Source organism: Octopus bimaculoides, chromosome 6, assembly GCF_046866305.1.
Source record: "Octopus bimaculoides isolate indiv1 chromosome 6, ASM4686630v1, whole genome shotgun sequence".
In the NCBI taxonomy this organism is placed as follows: domain Eukaryota; kingdom Metazoa; phylum Mollusca; class Cephalopoda; order Octopoda; family Octopodidae; genus Octopus; species Octopus bimaculoides.
In genome coordinates, this window is record NC_142933.1 from 114,857,212 (window position 1) to 114,882,598 (window position 25,387).

Genomic DNA, 25,387 nt, shown 5'->3' on the forward strand with positions numbered 1-25,387 from the left:
GTTGTGGTGAAAGAGTACAGCAGGGTTCGCCACCATCCCCTGCCAGAGCCTCGTGGAGCTTTAAGTGTTTTCGCTCAATAAACACTCACAACGCCCGGTCTGGGAATCGAAACCGCGATCCTATGACCGCGAGTCCGCTGCCCTAACCACTGGGCCAATGTGACTCCACGGTTTCCATGGTATGTAAACAACTAAACAACTGAGAGTACAAGCCCTCCCCACTGAAATGATACAACTTTGTCATACATTTAGCCTTCCCTGCCACCCAGTTGTCACTAGGACATATTTTCAGCTGAGTGAGCAGAAGCAATATGAAATTAAGTGTTTTGCTCAAGTACATAACACACCTCTTAGTCCAGGAGTCAAACTGATGATCACCAAACCACTAGGAGGTATGACAGTACTGTAACAAAAATGTATGATGTGAGCTAGATGAAGAAAATGATATATAACTAAAGTGAAATGTATCTGCAGCAGAGACAGATCAAAGATAATTATAGAGTGAAACAGTCTGATGAAATTTATGAAGCTTACATCTCAGACTCCGAAATTAAATGACAACTAGAATAAATCTTGTACAGTATATCTGAAAAACCTGAACCATCACAGACAAAAAAGATATCAAATAATACAAGAACTTACATAAAGCCATGTTCCTAGCATTTTCACTTATGATTTTTTTCTATGTATGCAATTCAAAATACATGAATCAAGTATTATTGGTTTTAATACTTTTATTACAAAAACATTTTTTTTTATTATTATTAAAAGAGACTGATTAAATGATAGTTAACAAAACTGTATAAAATATTTTTAATAATATTTTTCTCAGTGTTTTAAAGGAAATTAGAATGTAAATAAATCAGATATAATGTTAGAATTTTATGATGTAACCACATGATTTTAAAAAAATATTAAACAAATAATATTGCTATAAATAAATAGACAATTATCAATAAATATATAAGTGATTTTCTGATTGTGCAACAAGTGTTCTTACATATACATATATATATATGTGTGTGTCTGTGTGCATATATACACATATATACACATACACACACACATACATATATATATATACACACACACACATATATATACATACATATATACACACACATTATATAGAGATTTATGAATATGTGTATATATAAGATATATACAAATAAACACACACATGCATATATATACATACACACACACACACACATATATATATACACATACATTAATGATTACATATAAACATACATATACAGATTACGTACATACACACATAAACACATTACACATACATGCATATATATATATATATATATATATGCTGGCCCTCAAAATAATTATTTTCTTTTCAATGCCATGATTTCCTAAAATGAAATCTCAAATTGAACAGAATCTGATATTACATGCATATGTGTGTGATTTGTAGTCTGTTGGGCAATGAGAAAGCTTAGGTATAAACGGTTGGCCTATGAGGTGTGTTTAAGCCAAGAATGAGGGTGCTTAAAGTAGGGTCAGGATCAGCAGTGAGCTCAATGAAGAATTTAGTGTACAGGTAAGTGTCTTTCTTAGTCCTCTCCCTCTGTCCTCAGACCTCGTCTCTTCAACCTAAAAGCTGAGGTGATCAGATATTAGATGCTCTTGGAACATCTGTTGAAGAACTGCAGAAATTCATAACCTGGAAGAGTGGGTCTGAGCTAAAAGGCTTGAAGGTGAATATGGCCAAGACTAAGGTAACATTTAGTAACAGGAGCCAACAAAGCCCAATATCATCTAAGAAATGGTGTTCTTTTTTTTTTTGTTTGTTTGTTTTCTTTGCATGCAATTAATGCATAAACAAAAAGATGTGTCATCTCTAGCAGATAGATTGGCAGGGAAGTAAAAATTTAAGCGCTTCAGATGCTAACAGTATGACCAGTGATGGAAGATAAGGACAGGGGCAGACTTAGTCGAAGAGGATTGTAAGGTCTGTTAACTAAGTGTTACCAATGTTTCAAATGGATCTGGAGACAGTATGATTCAAGGGGGAAAAATAAAGGGGTCTGAAAAAAGCTTAGAAAACTGCCGCCTCTGATGGAAATAAAATATTTCTCTGCCTATGAAAGGCAGACTCTATAAAGCATGTGTCAGAAATGGTATGCTTGTATGGCAGTGAATGCAGAGGATCTGCAGCAATTGGTTAAGGAAGGAATTGAGTATGACCTGCTTGATGTGCAATAGTTATTGACATAAAATGTTGGACATGAGTGGGTTGAGAAAGCAACTGGGCATCAAAGGCATTGGTCGATGTGGGCAGAAAAAAGAGAGAACTATGCTGGTATGGACATTTAATGTTGACGGATAATGCATGCAGGATGAAAATGGACTGAGTTGATGGTGGAAAATACCCGCAGTAGAGGTAGACCAAGGAAGACTTGGGAAGAAGTAGTTAGATCAAACCTGAGAATGTTGAGCCTCACAGATGAGATGACATAATATCGAGACCCAGAAAAAGATGTTGTATTGCAGATCCATCCAACCCATGCCAGCATGGGAAAAATAGATTTTAAAATGAAGATGAAATAATACTTACTTTCCTCTCTTAAAGTAAGTGCTTAACATTTATTTAATTCCACATAATGTGAAAGATGTAACATAAAGGGTTAAAAAAATGATTGGATACTGAAGGAATGTTTCATGAAAAAAAATCATATTGATGGGAAAAATTAAATACAAGAAAATGGTCATTTTTTTTTCTTAATAGTAAATAAAAAGATCAGAATCATATGGAGACTGACTGTAAAATAATGGATTTTTGCCTTTTTTTCACCTCAAAATGTTTTCGTTCAAGTCTATATTTAATATTGGACCATAGTTATACATAAATTACATAACTGATTATTATCTTAGAAATCCTTTAGGCTTTGAATATATGCACTGCACGTACTACGTACTGTCGGCATATTGGACATTCATTAAGTTTACGGCCACACTGAGTGCAGGACACCATATGACCACACTCCAAAAGGACACAGTCTATTGGGGAATCCATGCAAATCTTGCACATTTCATCATCATTTAAAACTGGAGAATCTGGGTCTGAAAAATATAATTATTTACAAAAAGAGTTAACTAACTGAAATGAAATATTTAGGTTTTGCTTTTTTAAATACTTTTCTATTTTACTATTGAAGCTATTGTAAAATAAATCTTTGGAAATAGAGTTATAAAGTAAATATTATATAGTTTAAGAGGTGAACAGAGCTTTGTTTTCAAGAAAAGGAACATAGAAAGTAATAAGCAGCATTCAGTTTTAGAAGCATCCGTAAACTTTATGTTCATCTTCAAAAATTATAACGGAATCAAAAGAAAAGAAAATCTACTACATAGAAAAATTGAAAGCAAAGAAGTTTCGAGGTAGTAATGACAGCAAACTAAGGATTAGCTTGAAAATGTGTTAAAGAATACAACAAATTCGAAAATTTATAGAGAAAAGATAGAAGAACAGACCATAAAATGGAAAGCTGGAATTAAAATGCTAATTATGAAATAATATAAAACTTCAGGAAGCAGTCTGTAGGAATGTTTACAATTTGCATGGAGCTCAGCTTCAAATGGAGATGTCACCTTTTGTAGCTGAGTAGCAAACAGTCACATCTGTTGACAGGTATAGCTGTGTGGTAAGCAGTTTGCTTCCCAACCACATGGTTTTAGTTTCATTCCCACATATGGCACCTTAGGCAAGTACCTTCTACTGTAGCCTTGAGCCAACCAAAGCTTTTAGAGTGGGTGGAAACTGAAAGAAGTCTTTCATATATTATGTGTGTATTTGTGTTTGTCACACCAGCACTGTGTGACAACTGGTGTTGGTTCGTTTGTGTCCCTGTAACTTAGCAGTTCAGCAAAGGAAACTGTCAGGATATGTTCCAGCTCTAATGATTCTACCAGCTAGCTGGTATGCTCAAATACGCTGTAATGTGTGTGCCATATATTATACATATCGATAAAAATGTCTGTGCAAGCATGGTTATGTGGTTTCAGGTTCGGTCCCACAGCACAGCACCTTGGGCAAGTCTCGGGCAAACCAACGCCATGTGAGTGGACTTGGTAAACAGAAACTGTGTGGAAGCCCATCATGTGTGTGTCTGCATGTCTTTGTGTTTGTCACCCCACCTACTACCACTTGACAACCAGTGTTGCTGTGTTAACTTAGAAGTTTAACAAAAGAGACCGACAGACTAAGTACCAGACTTAAACACATAAGTACTGGGGTTAATTTGTCTGACTAAACCAAGCTAGATGGTACTCCAGCATGGGCACAATCCAATAACTGAAATAGGTAAAAGATAATTCATCATACATGAATTGATAAAGAAAAATAGGTGGTTGGCTTCACACACAGCCAACCACCTATTTCAGACAAAGACAAAGCATTGATGGGTATTCGTTCATTTTTAAACTTATTTTCATTTCTAAAAGTATATATATAGTCTTATACATACATATATATATATACAAATTCAAATCCCACAAGTTTACAGAATAAAATCCACATATAGTATTCAATCATAAAAAAATCATTAAAAAATTTAACTGTGATTACCTTTTTTCTGTTGTCTCTGAGCTTCCCATAATCTCCGAACTCTGTCTAAAAGTTCCCATTTTTCTACACACCCCTTATAGTCAACAAAATGAAACGAAAGTATTTCTTTTAATTCTTTGACAGTCAAGTTAGCAACTGCTTCTATATTGTCAATGGTGTTAAGATTAATATATGCAGGTTTGGACGGTGAAAAACATGGGAGGCTGGAACTCTGCAACAAAAATTTAAATAATTATGAATCTGTGTTTGATTGGTTTTTAGCCAACAGATTCTAATGAAAAATACAACAGGTAAGAAATGAGAAAACAAGTTCATATATGTTACATGAACATATACTGGGAATTAATTTAGATAATATTAAGAAACAGATGTTTCTTAATATTTTCTGGTGCAAGATAATCTGGGGCCTTGGGCCACTTGTGTGGCTTTGTAGCTAATAAAGAAGTCGTCCAACCCATGCTAGCATGGAAAGCGGACGTTAAACGATGATGATGATGATATGCTCTACTTTGTGTATTGAGTTCTAAATAACCTGTTTGTACCAACAACACTATACATGTACATGTTTTTATGGGAAGGTGTAGGGGAAATATTACCTTGCATGGAAACAGACAAAGGTCAGTTGTAGAAAAGTCTGTCTCAAATAAGTTTCATCTGACCCATGCAAGCATGGACAAGTGGATGTAAAAACAAAGATGATGAAATGCATGGTATAATATAAATACAGAGTAACTGGAGCTGGAATAGTTTTACTCATTCACAGCTCAACTACAACAACAATATAAGCAAAGTTAGAATTTTCAAGAGTTGCAGTTTTGATTTACCAATCTGAAGAAGACCTCTGACAGAGTACCACGCTCTACAAGGGGGTGCTGAAAAGTTACTGACTTTAGGTAAAAGAAACTACAGTAGAATCAATAAATTATGATTTTATTCAACATATTTCCCTCTCAAATTCACACACTTATTGCAGTGGTCCATCAGTTTTTCTAAGCCCAGTAAAAGAACCCGGAAGGTTGGGTCTCCAACCAGGCCTTTCACAATACCCTTAAAGCCACAAACTTTTCAGCACCCTCTTGTATAGTCTGATGGTCTTTGTAACGGAAGACAGAACAGTTTAACCACTTAGCAATCAGATTACTCTGTCAAATGTAATGCTTAGTTATTTCACATCGTTTTGAATTAATCAAGCAGACAGACATAGTAAGGTAGGTGTAAGAGGCTAGATCTGGCTGGTTTGAACATTAAATAGATAGAATATTTGGGCCAGATATGGCCAGTTTAAATGCTAAAGGGTTTAGAATGGCAGTTTGCAGGAATTCTTGTATACTGATGACCAAGTTTCTATAGGTTTGTTGAAGAATTAGTGAAGAAATTCCAGATATGGAAACAAAACCTAAAATCACAAGACTTCAGAGTAAACTTAGTAAAAACTGAAGTTTTGATAAAAAAAGAGATAAGACAGGAGCTGGCTACCAAGAGAAATGTCTGTACTCAACATGCAGAAAAGGGGTAAGTAGAAAGCCATTATCTTTCTAATGCTTTGAGAGTTTCCATATAAGTGGAAGTGGTTGACAGCTTCTGTTATCTGACCTAAAGAAAAATAGCAGAGCATGCTCTGAAAACATAATGACAAGATTAAGGACAAGATGAAAAAAAGTTAAGGGAGCTATTACTTCTGCTGACAACAAAGAGTTTCTCTCTCTCTGAGTGGAAGGCAGATTGTATAATGCTAGTGTATAAAGTGCAACATTGCATGGTAGTAAGACAGGGGGACTAAATAGGAAAAATGTGTGAGTGTGCTCTATTAGATATGTAATTTTAGCATTCATCAACAAGGCACAGGGTAATTTGTGAGAAAAACTGGGTTTATAACAGGGAATAGATGCAAGATAGATGATCATGTTGGTACAGACACATAATGTGTATAGAGGAGGAAAGTTGAGTAAATAAGTTTCAGGAGATCTAAATAAAACACATATGTAGCAGGAGAAGACCAAGGAAGACATGAGCAGAAGTGGTGGAAGCTCCTCCCATGATTCAAAACTTCACAAAGGAGATAGCATAGCAAGAGGCAAAATGCTGTGTTGGAAAGTATTCATACAACCTATACAAGTATGAAAAAATGTATGTAAAAATGACAATGATATTATTAGCCTTACTCTAAAACATGAAGCTCTAATAAACAAGGATTATCACTTCTCATTTAAGTTGAGTCAAATCACTCAATTCACTCAAACTAGAATAAGTCTGAAGATTCATAGTTTCTTTTTCTTTTTGGAAAGATACAACAGTAATTTCCCATTACCTTCTGTTAGTTTATTTTTACAGTTTACTCTGCTAATCTTCTGCTCTCCCAAGCTTATCCTTGAGACACAGTGGCTTTGAAATCCTTAGGCATGAGGGCTGGTTCACTTGACACCAAGATATTTCTACACACTGTTGGGCCTATGTGATATAAGACCATCTTGTATGCCTTAGCCAAGGACCATCTCACTAGTATACCTTAGCCAAGGACCATCTCACCAGTATGCCTTAGCCAAAGACCATCTGCTATTTGACTTGTATTAAAGCCCTTGACAGGCACTACCACACTGAGCCACAGCAGACCTAGGAGTAGTGGTGACTAATTAGTAACCCCATATCCACCAAGATACCTAAACTCTTGAGCTGGAGATCCACCACTAGGGCACACTTCATACACAAGAATCATACAATCTCCCTTTTAATCTCTCAGAGATGTCCTTTGTTGTCATCAGAAGTATTAACTCATTGATCATTTACCACCCCATTCTTATTCTGGCTACATTTTCAGTACATCTACCTCCGCTTCTAATTAGGTTACCTGATAAGTTACTTTTAACGAGGCTGCCGAACATTTGAAGTTTATTCTGCATGCATTCTTACTAATTACTCTTATGTAACTGTCATGATCTTTCTTTCACCAGAAAATGTTCCCTTACTGTACTGCTAATCATTAGATCCTCTTTCCCTGGTAGCTCATTTCTGATGTTCATCATTCTCTTTTAACATTGACTTTTTCTATGTCCAGCCATTACAGTCACTCTTTCTTACCAATATAATGAAAAACCCATTACCTGTGCAGTATCGTTGGTTGATCTTAATGGCAATCGACTTCCCTGACTGTTATCCCAAGATTGTGTTATCAATGTAGCGCTACTACTTAATCCCTCACTGGTGTGATTGTTACGACTGTGTGATGTGTAGATATGCATGCTGCCTCCCTCTTGCGATTCTTCCTCGGCAGAATCTTCAACTCCATTAGAAGAGATTCGAGGATGAACACGCCCTTCATCTGATTCCATATCAAGCTACAAACACAAAAAAAAAAAATAATAAATTTCAATGTTAAATATTTTAATAGAAGAAAGAAATGCAGTTGTGGTATAATGAAGATAATTCAGGAAGGAGAGAAATGTGAATGTGTTGTAGTGAAGATAAACCAGATATGAGAGAAATGAGGCTGTGTTCTACAAGGAAAGTCAGGCAGAAGAGAGTAAGACTAACACTCACTTCCATTATAGAGATGTTAAGTATTCTTGGTTCAAAATGACAACATTTATGAAAATATCAAGAATATTGAACAGTTCATCGTCATCATCGATTAACATCTTTTCGATAATGAAACTTCAACACATTTTAAATTTAGAAGATATAAACCCTATCGATTACTATTCATAAACATTTCACAAGTTGATTTTACTGAGCATTAAAGTCTACAAATTTAGTTTACAGTGATTATAATTCTAACTAAAAGAATTCTCATTCCACTTACCTTGCCTTTCATCACTTGTGTTGTGTCAACCCCCACCCCAGACTCCAAACTAATCATTATACCCAGTGCTTCCTTCTCAGAACATCAGCACTTGGAATTTCCTTCCTGTTCATATCTTTCCCTCAAGTGTTGGTTTACAAAGGTTCAAGAACATTAATGACATCAATCTCACTTGCCTGGGAGAGGGCCTGCGAAGGCCACAAGCACTGCTGCCTCATCTAGGCCCAACAAGTAAAAATGTCAAGAACAACTAATGTTAAAACACAGTAAAATACTTACTTGATATCGGAAGTATGTATGTGGTGGTTGGTAAGTTTCCTGACCAAAATGACACACAAGTAATTCAACCAAATCATATTTTTCGGTACAGGTGTTTGTAGATATGTTTTTCTTATTGAGAAACACTTGTAAATCTTTGATTTTCCACTGCATCAAGTCACTGCGAGTAAAATTTCCAGAAGCTAAAATCTGACACTTATGACACTGCCGAACAGGCTGTATAGTGTTCCATTGTCGCTGGCAGCAAGATGAGCAGAAATATCGACCACAGTGGCAACAGGTTTTCTACATTAAAATGAATTGGCACCATAATTAGTTATCAGCAGATAACATTGAAACATAAAACCAACAAATTAAAATCATATATTAGTTAATATTTTATTGATTGTCCCTCGTCTCTTCTCTATCATCTTCTAATCATTCACACATGTAATAAATGGAATCAGCTGACTGACTGGGATCCAAAGCACTAGACAGTGGACAAACAACCCTACTGAAATTAGTCTCAGAAAGTAAGTGAAATAGCTACAATCAGGACTTAAATCTAGATCTAATCTTAGTTTATATTCTATTCTATGGTACTCATTGCAGTAACTCATATACACACACATCCTGATCATTGGTACAACACGAGCCAATGATGACGCTTCTATATGATTGCTTGACCAGCTAGAAATAACAGTCAAACCTCCCTCAAATCACATCCGTACTATCTGAACATTGGAAAGGCATATTGGATAATGTCACCCTAGATATGCAAAGATAGGATGATCAAAACTAAAATGCTTTTGATCATCAAAGACCTGCTTGTTTAGGAACTACATAGCAACAATTTGATTTCCAGACAAGACAGTCTTATATGAAAGAAGAAAATATTTTCACTACAAATATTTAGACTAGATGAGTATTTTTCTAAACAGCTATTTATTTATGAAAGACAGACAGGAAAATTAAAATATAAATTCAATTGTAACAAACCTTTCTCTTAAATGTATTGAACTGAGCAGTACAGGACTCACAAGACATTCCAGGCTGGTTACTTAAAACAGCTGCTGCATCAGTTCTGGGTGGATGGCTTGGTGAAAAATAACTTGGAGATAAATTAGAAGGTTGCCTCCCCCTCCCTTCAGCCTTCACAACACCAGCCCCCATATACAAGTTAAGATACAAATAATAGGTGACACGTTGCAGCAAGTTGGAATGTCAGCTTTACAAAAAAATATTTAACTGAATAGATTCTGATATGATGATAATCTGAAATATAAAAGTAAAAAACAAGAATGTCAAAAAGATAACATTATATTACATGTGAATCACATATTTATGTTAGACAAATGACTTATTTATAAACACACACATACATGTATAGAAGAACAATAATATACAACCTCTGTCACTAGTTAATCTACAGGTCAGAAGTTATAAATTTGTGTCACAAGTGAGAAGTCATTTTTAATGTTTTAGTCTGAAGGGCCCATAATCTTAGTGAATCTTCCAAGATATGTGAGATCAATGCAGTAGACATTCAGCTTTAATAATACTATCATAATAGTGGGAGCAGCACTCTGTTATCGGTCAAGATCATAATTGCAATGCTGTCCTAAATGTGGAGGCACTACCATATTTTGGGTCAGGTTTTTCACTGCTGTGCTGCCCCAGAGGTGGGACAGTACTCTAATGTTGGCCAAGTTGACCACTGCAGTACTGTCCTTGGGGAGTACTCTCCTATGGGTCAGGTTGATGACTGCAGTACTGTCTCAAATGTAGAAGTTGTATTCTTTTGTTCCAAATATGGGATCAGTACTCTATAGTTGGTCTCAGTTGAACTTTGTAGAAATTTAATAGTTGACCAAACCAAAGATATTTTTCAGCCTTGAAGAAAAAGGCTAGTTTTTTGGGGACACAGATTTAACTGTATTATGTGAGGGCATCAGGAAGGATCATCAGAAATTGAGAGGCTCAGCATTCTATAGCAAGTTTAAGGACTTTGTGTCATCATCATTGTTTAACGTCCGTTTTCCATGCTGGCATGGGTTGGACGGTTTGACTGGGGTCTGGGAAGCCAGGAGGCTGCATCAGGCTCCAATCTGATCTGGTAGTGTTTCTACAGCTGGATGCCCTTCCTAACGCCAACCACTCCGAGAGTGTAGTGGGTGCTTTTACATGCCACCGGCACAGAGGCCAGAGGGGGCTGGCATCGACCACATTTGGATGGTGTTTTTATGTGCCACCAGCACAGGAGCCAGAGGGGGCTGGCATCGACTATGTTTGGATGATGTGTTGGACTTTAATTGTGTGTAGACAAAGTAGGTCTAAGGATGATTCCTGAGATTATACCTTTGTGCTGCTGAAGCAGATGATGATGTTTCACAGTCTCTCATCACCATCGTTTAACGTCCACCTTCCAGGATGGCATGGGTCAGACGGGTTGATAGAAACTGACCAGGCAAAAGACTACACCAGACTTTTGTATCTGTTTTGGCACAGCTTTTACAGCTGGACGCCCTTCTTAACATCAACCACCCCACAGAGTGCGCTGAGTATATTTTATGTGGCACTAGCACAGGTAGGGTCAGTTTTGGCATGGTTTTTACAGCTGGATGCCCTTCCAAATGCCAGCCACTTTACAGTGTGGACTGGATGCTTTTTTATGTGGCACCAGCACAGGTGGGATCACCAAGTAACTTGCAAGACAAAGAACCTTTGAGAGGTGAGAGGACATTAGAGGAGGTGATTTAGTATCAGATAATGAAAGAGAGACAGAAACAGATGTATTGTTGTAGAGGAGGCAAATGGTTACCCTAAGAGAGAGAGAGAGAGAGAGAGAGAGGGGGAGGGAGAGAGAGAGAGAGAGAGGGAAGTACAAAAAAAAGGGTGGATATATAGGAAGCCTAGACTACATGCAGATGACATCTGTATGTGGAATGTTAAGGCAGGAACATTATTGAAGGTTATAGCAAGAAGTTATTAATGTACAAAAGGCAGAGTCAGGAGGACATAACTGAGCCTTGGAGCACACCAGAGTTTGAGACAGAGATAACCTCATTCAATACATGTAGTGGTGTAATCTGATAGTAGACTTCCAATTGAGAAGTGAGATGGATGGAATCATTGACAGGCAACTTATTAAGAAGTTCTCAATGTCAGACATGATCAAATGTTTTGATGTCAAGTGTTATGACATTGCTTTCAGCAAATTTCTCAAATGCAAGGGAACATTGTTGAGTGACAAATGAAAACAGCACCCTCACAAATAGATTTAGATATACTAAAGCTGTACTGGTAATTGTTAAGAAGTTGGAAGTGAGTGTGATAGGCCAATAGTGTTCAGAGTTAGAAAGAGTTGTTCTTTTGAATGGGGCAGGCACACTAGCATGAGATCTGGACTGGTCCATGTTGAGAAAGGAAGATCAGGAGTTTGGTGAGGAAAGTGGCTAGTTATGTGACACTGTGTCTGAAGGTAATGGAAGAGACATTACCAGGGTTGGTCACCTTGTTGGTTTAAAGTCACACATTAGCATCCATGCTAACTGGATGTATCCGAGTTTTTAGAATGGATTACTCTGTATCGCTGTGTATTGTAAGAGATGACTAAAAGGAATGAGTCGTAGTAAGAAGAGCATCCATTTGCAAAAACTGCTTCAAAATATCTTGGTGAACCCATAACAGCACGGAAGAGCAAATATAAAAACAATGACGGTGATAATGATTCCAAAACCTCTTGCTAAATATTTACCCTCACAATGTCATTAGCAAAGATACTGAAGACACATTTACCTCAATCATCTATAGCAGGCAGTAAATTCCTCACTGAACTCCTCGTTCATTCTTACATTGCTGACATGGCCTGCATAGTTTGTGGGCTATCTATCTTCATCTAGTTTTCTTAGTAACCAGTAGATTATAAAGTGTGGTAGTCAGTCAAAAGCCTTCCTCCAGGTCAATGAACACAAAATATATGATTTGTACTTTGGTAAGCACTTCTATAGTTGTCACATAAAGAAGAGAGCATGTCACATAAATCCAAAGTACATCTCATCTAAACTAATTTTCTTCCTAATTAGTTTATGCTATAAGTTTTTCTATTACTTTCATAACTTGGTCCATCAATTTAATGCTTCTGTGTAGTTGCTTCTTTCTTGAACATTCCCTTTGTCCTTCTAAGAGGTTGATGATAATTCTGCTATGTTTGTCCTTAGGAATAACCCCTTCCTGTAAAACCTGAATGACTACATATATGCCTAATGCATACTACTTCACCAGATGTTTTTAACTTCTCAAGGACTATCCCTGATTGTCCAGCTGCTTAAACATGAAATTTATATATGTAAGCCATTGAACATCATCCTGGCTGGAACTGCTCTGAGAGTTGAAAATAAAATAGAGATCTTGGAATAAAATATTGGGTTGTCTGGAAAGTTCGTGCTGATTTTTAAAGGAAAGAAAAAGGTCAATAAATACTTGCCATTACATTTTTAATCAACCAAATATGAACCATTTTCGTGCACAATGCGTCTCCATCTTTCCTTTAACTTGAAAATACCCTCTTCCCAGAATTGAGGTGGTTTCATGGCAAATAAATCAAAAGGTAAGCTACTATAAATCAGCACGAACTTTCCGGACAACCCAATACTATCATGAGATATCAACATATAAAAATTTATCCTTTAGTAAATCATGTTGTTTCACCAAACTTTCCATAATTGCTGATTATTTTGAAAATTAAAATACAAAGGTAAAATGTACTTTTGTTAGAAATATGGTCACAAAAGGTTTAACACTATTACATTTTTATGTAGGAAGAATCAGTTATGCTGTCTTATTTACAGCCAGCACTTACCTCTAGATGTAGGTGTTAATTGGCTAAGATACAAATATCTTACTGTTTAAAAAAAATATATATGTAGGAAGAATCAGTTATGCTGTCTTATTTACAGCCAGCACTTACCTCTAGATGTAGGTGTTAATTGGCTAAGATACGAATATCTTACTGTTTAAAAAAAATATATAAAAATAAAAAGTTTGTCAACTGCAAATAGCACTCCTACAAATCTTGATATCTACTGGCAACACCAGGTGAAATAACATGCTTACTCATCTAACGCACATTAAATTAAAAAACAACTGACAAGCCTGACTAAACTCTCATAACAGATATAAACTTATGTATGACCCATATACTAGCTGACCAACAACTTAATAGAACTAGTTATATTGCTGAACCTCATTGAATATTACTATTACAAGCAGAATCACCAGAATACTGGGCAAAATAGCTTTCAATGTTACTAGTTCTTTACATTGTTAGTTCAAATCTGAGGTCAATTTAGCCTTGCAACTCTCTGGAATTGATAAAATCAGTATCAATCAAATACTGGGGTTGATGACATCAGCCTTCCCACAATCAAAATTACTGACCTTGTACCTAAATCAGAAACTTATAATTTAGGTACAATGTAAATGACTAAGCCCACTCCAACAATATCTGATTGTCATCATCACCATCATGGTTCTAAAGGCTTGTACTGCACCACATGGTGTACCTGTGTTCTTGAGATACATGCAGCATTGCCGTTTTAGAATATGTGCCATATAGAATGTGGTATTACTAAGGATTAGAATAATTCAACTTCACTAGAAATTTTTATCACTCTATTTCATAAAAAAAAAAAAAGAGAAAAATATCCCAGTTATTAAATTCAAATCAAAAATATTATTTCTTACCTTAAAATAAAATTAGAAAACATCTGAAAATCAAGTTTCCTGCCCTGAAAATATAAATGAAATATACATATTTAAGTATATATGAATAGTGCATATATTTATACATGCACACACACATACATACATATATAAACCTATATATATCCTCGTCATTTAATGTCCACCTTCCATGCCGGCATGATACACATACATACATACATACATACATGTATACACATATATATCATTGTTTAACGTCCACTTTCCATGGTGGCATGATATATATATATACATATATACACACATACATACATATATAGACGTACATACACATACAGACATACATACATGCATACATATACACACATATACATTAAAATATTTATAAATTCTATCTATGGATTATTATTATTACTATACACATACACACACTTGTATACATATACATGTGTATATAACCATACTAAATCTTATATAGGAGCCATGAAAAATGAAATGATACTTCGATACAATTCCCACCAATCTACCCTTTAGAAATAGAAGTAAAGCAAACTCTACAGGACTTAGCAGCTACATCTGGGAATTAAAAGACAAAAAAGTCAACTATAGTTTAGAATGGTGTATCCTAGCAAAAACTTCATCTTATACCATTAACAATAAGTGCTGTGAGCTCTGTATAACAGAGAAACTACTAATTTTAATGGCCAAATCACCTCTGCTCAATAAAAAAATACGGAAATAATATTTTTTGTTTGCATAAAGGCCAATTCGTAAAACCCACTCATTCTTGTATACACCACTATCAGACCTACTTATCAGCGTATTACCTCCCCTTAACCTTCCCGATTCTAACAAGCTTATGCATATCTAACCCACATTATAAATAAAAATAACTATACCCTACGATAGCCTACCCCAACCTACATTATCAATAAATAATTAATATACCTAATCTACTTTCTACACTAGCCTATCTTTTACCTGCAATTCTTTTCAGTCGAGAAATACCAACTCTTTTTACATGTTAAATTACCCCTCTTCTATCTGTTTCTTTTCCTTTTCATTGCACTCCTCAAACCTAAAAGTTATTCTGATACTTTGTCTTTACATGCTAAATCGTACTTCTGCTAGATATAACCTTTACTCTTATTTATGGCTTCCTTTGCAAATATACAAACTACCCACAACCTATAAGTTATATAAACTACACCAGATATCCCTAATTAGGGATAACTCCCTCAGATTACACCAGCGGTCAACTAGCCGAACAGGCAGACACATGGAAGTCATGCTAATAACTAACTACAAGACTTCAGATTCAACCAACCTCTATTCTTTACCTACCTCACAATGGATTTAATGAACTTTGAACCCAACTAAAATGTAAGACTTTTGAATCATTGAACATTTTCTTTTCTGAATTCTCCATTTATCTTTTGCTCTATTCTTCTTTTTGTCTATCTCTGCCTTCTTCGTTCTGATGACGTCTACCATTTGCAATGAGGTAAATACATATTTACCTAAACATAGTACACAGAAACAGCTGTAAACTCACTCTTACCATCATCTTGCTTAACTAATTAAATAATGGCTTTTTAGCACCAAAGATACACTTCTATTTGTTGTTTTTCCTCGATTTTCTTATTGTCTGTATATACATTAAACTATGGCTTACCTTTTTAAATTACATGCTGCCGTATACTTTATACCAAGGACAATACTTACTGAGGTAATTACCAGGAGTGCCTCTGGATACTCCTATCCCTTAGAGGGCTTAACACCTCTAAATTATACCTTACATAACATATATATATCCATATAAACATGTAGATATATACATTTATACATGAATATATACATGTATGAGTGTGTGTATATATATATATATATATATATATATATATATATATATATACACACGTGCACATATCTACCTATCTATCTATCTATATATCTATATATATATATAATTATTATAGAGGGTACATGAAGCACCAGCTTGCTAGAAAGGAGAGTCAAAATACATACACACAAACTTATATACGTAAACACACACAGGTAGGTTTAGGTAGGTAGGTAAGTAAGTAGATAGGTACATCACTTCCAGGATTCATTAGAATTTAGGCGTATCAACAAGTAAAATGTCAGGAATGGCTGGGTAATTAATACTGAGCTCACAGAAAAATAAAATAACCATTAGTTGTCATTTGTCGGTGATATACTGTAAGCATATATTTATACATATACATATATAGTTATATAAATATACATACAGGTATCAAATCTAATATAAACCATAGATCAGACCCGGGGTTGGTTCCAGGTATTGCGTACATATAAAAGAACACAAGTGGCATTCAAGATTCACAACAGCTGTTTTGGCTGCATTTTATTGATGCATCCATAAATTACATCATAGCAGAAGCCAGCCATTTTATACACATAAACAAGTAAGGTAGAAGCAAAAGTTGTTGACTCATTCACCAATGACCATAATAGACATGTGATATTTTGAAAAACTAGACATTCCAGAGCAAATATGTCAAATCCATCCTTTTTCTTAAAGTTGTTATCTTAACAGGATCTGACCTATTTGCGGAATATGATTCACTTTCTCTATAAATTCTGTTCTTTTTTCAAAATATCGCTTGCACATTATGATAATTGGTACATAGAAAGGATGGTTTTTGCCATATTTGCTCTGGGATATCTGCTTCACTTTCTCTAAAAATTCTACTCTTTTGTTGTTCTTTTTCTTTCAAAATATCACTTGTTCATTATGGTAGTTGGCAAATGAGCCATCTTTTGCTTCTACTTTACCTGGTTATGTGCTCAAAATTTAGCTGATGATGGCTGGTTTTTGTCATGATGTAATCTATGACAGCATCAATAAAATGCAGTTGAAACAGCTGTTACGAAATTTGAACCCCACTTTTGTTCTCCTTTCCTCTGTGTGTGTGTATGTGTGTGCATATATTCTTTATGTCATAAGAGTTAAGAATCTTTGAAAGATATGAAATAAATCTTTTTTAATGGTAGAACTCAAAGTACATCATCATAATCATCATTTAACATCTGCTTTCCATGCTGGCATGGGTAGGATGGTTTGACAGGGAACTGGCATACTGCAGGGCTGCACTGAGTTCTAATGTCATCTTTCACATGGTTTCTATAGCTGGATGCCTTTCCTAATGCCAACTGCTTTACAGAGTGTACTGGGTGCTTTATTTATGCATTCGGCTATACAACTTTACAGTGAGCACTGGATTTTTAAATCAGCACTAGTGAGGCTGCCATAAGACAGAAAAGAACAGGGAAAGAGGAGAAAGAAAGGGAGGAAAAAGCTCCCACTACTAAGAAGTATTTGGGAGAGGAAGGTGGAGATGATTGACTGATTGCCAGGTGTTGAAAGGCTTAAGTATGATAGAGGGACGAAAGTAATAAATAATTAGCTAGGATATTCATATCCTAGCTAGTAAAGGAGTAAAGACCATGAATGACCATGGGATTGCCAAGTTTATGGAAGACCAGCAGTCACCCATGAATACCAACATCTCCTCTCCACGCCACTGATGTTATCCAAGGGAAAGGCAAAGGCTGATACAGCTTGGCCCCAGTGATGTTGCAACTCATTTCTACAGCTGAGTGAACTGGAACAACGTGAAATAAAGTGTCTTGCTCAAGAACACAACACACAGCCTGGAGCGGGAATCAAACTCATAACCTCATGATTGTAAGCTTGATGCTCTAACCACTGAGCCATAGAATGTTGCACAATATCATGTGAAAAAGAAACCCTTAGATGAATAAAGTCAAAGGCTGCTTGTGGGACTGAACTCATAGCTTCTGTAAAGGCGACAAACATTCTACCATTATACTAAAGTAACTGTATGATTTTTTTCTCCATCCAATTTAGAAGTTTTGTTCTTATCAGTAAGAAATGTATGTTATATACATCATAAGAATTCAGAAATTTTGAGAGGTAGGAAGTAAACTGTTTTTAACAGTGGAATTTGAAGTACATAAAGTTATGAATATTAGTTATAAAACCACATGGATGGCAAAAAGTCAATGGACGGATATATACATACATATATACATACGTACATACATATATATTTGCTTATGAGTGCGTAAGTAATTATATCATTAATCTCTTATTTGTTTCAGTCATGTGACTGCAGCCATGCTGGAGCACTGCCTTGAAGGGTTTTTAGTTGAACAAATCAACCCCAGAGCTTATTTCTTTTTTTTAAGCCCAGTACTTATTCTATCAGTCTCTTCTGCCAAACCGCTAGGTTATGGAGATGTAAACACACTAACACCAGTTGTCAAGCAGTGATGGGGAGGCAAACACAGACACAACACTCACACATAGATATACACATAAACACACACACACACATATATATATATATATATATATATATATATATATATATATATATATATATATATAGTTTTAGGGAAAAGAACCAAGTTTCATGAACTCATCGATATCATCATCATCATCATCGTTTAACGTCCGCTTTCCATGCTAGCATGGGTTGGACGATTTGACTGAGGACTGGTGAAACCGGATGGCAACACCAGGCTCCAGTCTGATTTGGCAGAGTTTCTACAGCTGGATGCCCTTCCTAACGCCAACCACTCAGAGAGTGTAGTGGGTGCTTTTACGTGTCACCCGCACGAAAACGGCCACGCTCGAAATGGTGTCTTTTATGTGCCACCCGCACAAGCCAGTCCAGGGGCACTGGCAACGATCTCGCTCGAAAATCCTACAGGAGCCAGTCAGGCGGTACTGGCAACGGCCACGCTCAAAATGGTGCATCTCATGTGCCACCCGCACAAGAACCAGTCCAGGGGCACTGGCAACGATCTTACTTAGCTTGCCGGGTCTTCTCACGCACAGCCCATTTCCAAAGGTCTCGGTCCGTAGTCATCGCCTCGGTGAGGCCCAATGTACGAAGGTCTTGCCTCACCACCTCAGCCCAGGTCTTCCTGGGCCTACCTCTTCCACGGGTTCCCTCAACTGTTAGGGTGTGGCACTTTTTCACGCAGCTATCCTCCTCCATTCTCACCACATGTCCATACCAGCGCAATCGTCTCTCTTGCACGCCACAACTGATGCTTCTAATGTTCAGCTTTTCTCTCAAGATACTTACACTCTGACGGGTATTCACATTGACATTACACATCCAACGGAGCATACTGGCTTCATTCCTTGCGAGCTTACGTATGTCCTCAGCAGTTACAGCCCATGTTTCACTGCCATGTAGCATGGTTGTTCGTACGCATGCGTCATACAGTCTGCCTTTTACTCTGAGTGAGAGTCCCTTTGTCGCCAGCAGGGGTAAGAGCTCTCTAAACTTTGCCCAGGCTATTCTTATTCTAGCAGCTACACTTTCAGCGCACCCACCCCCACTACTAACTTGGTCGCCCAGATAGCGGAAGCTATCGACTACCTCTAGTTTTTCACCCTGGAATGAGATAGAAGTTGTTTCCTGTTTGTTTGCAGTCTTTATTGCACCTGAACATCTGCCACAAACAAAAACTAACTTGCTAGTTAACCTGCCTTTGATGTTGCTGCACCTCTTATGTGTCCATAGCTTGCACCGGGTACATCTTATAGAGTTACTACCTACTCCTTTTCTACATACTGAGCAGGGCCATCTACCTGAAGGGGTTTGTGTTTTATCTACCTTCCTACTTATTAGGATTTTGGTTGCTAGGTTGACTCTAAGGCCCTTCAATTCTAGACCTTGCTTCCACACCTGAAACTTCTCCTCTAGTTCTGATAGTGACTCCGCAATTAGGGCAAGGTCATCAGCATAGAGGAGCTCCCAGGGGCAACCTGTCTTGAACTCCTCTGTGATTGCCTGGAGGACTATGGTAAATAATAGGGGGCTGAGGACGGAACCTTGGTGGACCCCTACCTCTACCCGGAATTCATTGCTGTACTCATTTCCAACCCTCACCTTACTGGCAGCATCTCTGTACATGGCTCGCACAGCTCTCACTAACCATTCTTCTATCCCAAGTTTCCTCATTGACCACCAGATAAGGGATCGGGGGACCCTGTCAAAGGCTTTCTCCATGTCAACGAAAGCCAGGTACAGAGGTTTATCCTTAGCTAGGTATTTCTCTTGCAACTGTCTCACTAGAAATAAGGCATCAGTAGTGCTTTTACCTGGCACGAACCCAAACTGCATCTCATCTAAATTGATTCGCTCCCTAATTAGTTGGGCTATGACCCTCTCTGTAACTTTCATAACCTGATCTAACAGCTTGATGCCTCTGTAATTATTTGTATCTAAAGCGTCCCCTTTACCTTTACCTTTGTAGCAGTTGACTATGATGCTGCTACACCAGTCATAGGGTATGACTCCTTCGTGTATCACCTGGTTCGTAATACGGGTGACTAGGCTATAGCCAACACTGCCAGATATTTTGAGCATCTCTGCAGTGATTCCTGATGGGCCGGGGGCTTTCCCGGTCTTCATACTCTTAATTGCTTTATCTACCCTGGTACTATCAACTCGGATAGCTGGTCCCTCTATTGGGTCGACATAAGGCAGGCTCTCTTTCTCCCATTCATTCTCTTTATTAAGCAATCTATCGTAGTGGCATCTCCAGACCTCTTTCTTTGCATCCTCATTTAATGCAAGCGTACCATCATCCATGCGAACACATTTCTCTCCTACAACATCACTATTCTCTCTCCTACACTGTCTTGCAACACGAAATACCTCGAGTCTTTGGTCCTCACGGCGCAGAACATTGGCAAATCTTTCCTTATCTGCTTCCCCTCTGGCTAAATAAACCTGTCGCCTAGCCTCCCTTCTGGCACATTGGTACAATTCCCTGCTACCACCGTTCTTCCAGTCCTTCCAAGCTTGTTTCTTTTGTCTAATAGCCCTGTCTACCTCCTTGTTCCACCACCACGTTACTCTGGGTCGGGAGGGGACCTTACACCACCCACAAATCTGGTCGGTGGCTTTCAACAGGTTGTCCCGCAGAAATCTCCAATTGTCTTCCACGTTGTATGATGCTATATCCCCTTCTATTTCGTTAAATGCTTCAAGTAACTTGTCTCTAAGTCTCTGTCCGTTTGCAGGATATATATATTTATATATATTTTAATCTGTAAAGCTCAATTTAATTTTAATTTTTTATAAATTGATTTTAATTGAGTTTTTACCTGTAATTTTGGATTTTGTCCCTAATATATATATATATATATATATATATATATATATATATATAATATATAGTAAATCCCCAATAAACGAAGAACAAACACAAGAAAAAAAACAACACGAAGTATTAGCAGACATTCAGGGAAGGAAAGAAAGTTGGTTTTACATTTCGAGCATAGTTCTTCTTCAGAAACAGGGGACAGAGGAAAGTGTAAGAGAAAAGGAAAATGGAGGAAAATAATCGGCAATGGTTCACATGTGGTTACATATATCATCATCAATAATATTAATACGCTAACTTTTTGTTTTTGTACGTACCTGTTGTGTGTGCATCACACTTACTTCAATGAAGTGGCAGAGTGAGAGAGAGGAGGACAGAGAGGAAGTAAGAGAGAAAGAGAGAGTGAGAGAGAGAGCGAAAGAGAAAGAGACAGTGAGTGGTGATGACGTTCGTTTTGCGTTTTTAAATGTTTCAGAAATGATGTAAGAGATAAGAGAAAAAGAGAGAGAAAGAGAGAGAGAGAGTGAAAGAGACAGTGAGTAGTGACGGCATTTGTTTTGTGTTTTTAAATGTTTATCACATCGCAAGAGAAGTAGATACATAGATATATATACACATTGTTAAATCAAAAGTGGGAAAGATGAGGGACACAAAGGAAATGAAAGAGAAAGAGAGAAGGTGAGAGACACAGTAGATACATAAATCCAAAGGAAAGTTCATATATAGATACATATACACAGCAAATATTGGCTGTCAATTTCACTTTTCATTACCACACGAGGATAAAATTAACTCACAAATGGCTGAGTACTCCACAGACATGCATAACATTAACATAGTTCTCAGGGAGATTCGGCCTCACACACAATATGACAAGGCTGGACCCTTTGAATTACAGCTACAACTTGAGACATATACATATATATTATATATATATATATATATATATATATATATATATATATATATATGAATGTATTTGTGTGTGTGTGTATAGTTTAGGTTAGTTAAAACATGTTTGCAATAATAAGTGTCGTGTAGTGGAAATAAACGCAATTACCAAACTTTCATTCATAAATCCATTTCTTATTTCATTCTTTTGTATTTCAATTTGTACATTTGTACCCAGAAAATTTCAACAACTGCATGCCAGAAGAAATGGAGAAATGAGTAATTTTATCTCCTAAAAATTCTGTCTTGCAATAAATGAAAAAGTTCTTAATATTATATCAGAGGCACTTAAAATGTACTTTAAGCAGATTCAGTGTCCTGCAATAATGAAGAGGAGGTTCAGAACTATCCATTCAGATTCATAAACTCACTCACTCCATCCGGTATACCTCCTCATCACCTCAACTTAAAAGGGCTATTGTAATGCTGCTAAGAAATCTTTCAATCAGTCAAGGATTATGTAATGGAACTTGCATGAAAGTGTAAAGACTTCATGAACAATGTGTAGAGGCATTATTAGTAACAGGCTCCAACAGAGGTCATACAGTTCTAATTCCCAAAATTAACCTTAACCCAAGTGATGCAAATATTCCATTCACACTAAACAGACTTCAGTTTCCACTTCGACTTGCATATTCAATGACAATTAATAAGGCTCAAGGGCAAACATTTGAAAAAGTTAGAATACATTTGCCTCAACCAGTATTTTCTCATGGCCAATTATAAGTTGCAGTTTCAAGAGCACGAGCTATGAACAATATCAAAGTAAGAGTTATGACACTCAATTGGGATAACAGACAAAGCCAAAAACGTGATGTGACATACACACAAAATATTGTCTAGCATGAAGTACTGTGAGGAAGACCACTGCACCAGCTGCTCCATCATTACACTTTTAAGATCAGGAAACCAGTTAGGGGTTTGCTGGATCTCTCTTGACATACCAGCAAACCACAAAATTGCACCAGCCAGCATCACCACTACCTCCAAGCCCGTTGTATGTATGTATGTGTGTGTGTGTGTGTGTGTGTGTGTGTGTGTGTGTGTGTCTTTGTGTCTGTGTTTGTTCCACTACCACCATTGCTTGAAAACCAATGTTGGTGTGTTTGTGTCCTTGTAATTTAGCTGTTCAGAAGAAGGGACTGATAGAATAAGCACCAGGCTTACAGGGAATAAGTCCAGGGGTCAATTTTGACTAAGGAGTGGTGCTCCAGCATGGCCACTGTCAAATGACCAGAAAAATGTTCCATACCACCAAACCAAAAAGGCTCTTTAAATATGTACAATGTATTTTAAGGTTAAATAGCAATTCCGTTTACGTTTCTGTAACCGAGATATTTTGATTGGCTTATATAGTCATTGGTGTTACATTACTTTCTATATTCTGTAACTGAGACAATATACTTTTCTAGGCTTGAAATTTTTGTGTTTTGTGGGGAGGGGGCCAGTTGATTAGATCGAACCCAGTACACAACTGGTACTTAATTTATTTCAAGGATATAAATACCTCTTAAAGGGATGTCAGCATCCAGGTTCCCTGGTTTTATCCAGTGTAGTAGTGAAATACTAAAAGATGTTAGCTTCACATGGGCATGGAAATGATTGTAGGATCTATGAGTTTGATATTGTTCGAAATTGGATTTGTTTCAATAAATTGATGTCAGCATATCAATTTCTCCATTTTGTTTTTTCTTATATATATATATATTTAACAGGCTTCGTTCAAGGCTATAGTAGAAGACACTTGCCTAAGGTATCACATGGGGAGGACTGAACCTAGAACCATGTGGTTGGGAAGCAAGCTTCTTACCAATCAGCCATGCCTTAAAACTTTTTTATGGTTTCTGTAGAAATTTGAGAAGATATTATGAATCACCACCACCACCACCACCATCATCATTTAACATCTGTCTTCCATGCATGCATGGGTAGGACGGTTGACAGGAGCTGGCCAGGTAGAAGATTATCCCAGGCTACTGTGTCTGTTTTGGCAGGGTTTCTATGGCTGGATGCCCCTCCAAATGCCAACCACTTTACAGTGTGGACTGGATGCTTTTTACATGGTACCAGTACTGGCAGGGTCACTAAGTAACTTGCAAAACAAGGAATTTTGAGAGGAGCAGGGGCATTTGAGGAGGGGAACTTGTGTAAGATGAAAGGTTAGAGTGTGACAGTGAGGCAGATACAGGTATCTTGCTATAACAGATGGGGTATTGGAGGAGGTGATCCAGTGTCAGATGATGAAAGGTTAGAGCGAGACAGAGACAGGCTGAAACAGGTGTCTTGATATAGAGGAGGTACATGGCCACCCAGTGAGAGAAAGAGAGAGAGTGAGAGAGAGGTGCAAGAAAGAGGATAGAAACAAGTGTGCTGATGTAAAGGAGATACTTCGTTACCTAGTCAGAGGAAAAACAAGAGGAGGAGAGAGTGATCAAGAATAAGGGCAGAAACAGGTGTGCTGCTGTAGATACATGGCTACCCAGCCAGGGTCCTAAATGCGAAATTGGTACCAGTCCAAAGAAGTTTGTTCCTATCCATTCTGATATCTGTGTAAAACCAGTCTGTGTTTACTTCCATGATTGCTTACATATTCATTATATAATGGACTCAACAAACCTTATGACAAGCAGATAAAAGAGTAAAAGCCTTCTTTGGTCACGAATGACCAAGAGATTGAACCTAGAAAGTTCCTCTCTGAGGCACACGTCCAGGCAAGGTTGTTTGTGGAAGACCAGCAGTCACTAATGCATACCAGCCTCCCTCTCCACACCATCAATGTTGTCCAAGGGAAAGGCAAAGACCGATACAGCTTGGCATCAATGACATCGCAACTCATTCCTACAGCTGAGTGGACTGGGGCAACATGAAATAAA

General features: G+C 37.1%; 1 protein-coding gene across 5 annotated transcripts in view; it reads right to left on the minus strand.

Annotated features, from left to right (window-relative positions):
• Positions 1-719: 719 nt before the first annotated feature.
• The window catches only part of LOC106876032 (E3 ubiquitin-protein ligase RNF34), a 40,376-nt gene continuing 15,708 nt past the window's right edge, over positions 720-25,387 (minus strand). For 3 of the 5 annotated variants that reach the window (XM_052968580.2, XM_052968581.2, XM_014924410.3), the window contains 6 exons: positions 14,385-14,428; positions 9,639-9,914; positions 8,661-8,945; positions 7,684-7,917; positions 4,586-4,796; positions 720-3,081 (listed from right to left, as the gene is read on the minus strand). In XM_052968580.2, the coding sequence (XP_052824540.1) occupies positions 2,900-3,081; positions 4,586-4,796; positions 7,684-7,917; positions 8,661-8,945; positions 9,639-9,812 (1,086 nt within the window). In that variant the 5' untranslated portion in view covers positions 9,813-9,914; positions 14,385-14,428 and the 3' untranslated portion in view covers positions 720-2,899. Of the gene's footprint in view, positions 3,082-4,585; positions 4,797-7,683; positions 7,918-8,660; positions 8,946-9,638; positions 9,915-13,500; positions 13,577-13,608; positions 13,783-14,384; positions 14,429-25,387 lie in introns of those variants that run through there. The other 2 variants (XM_089354465.1, XM_052968583.2) reach the window with 2 other exon arrangements.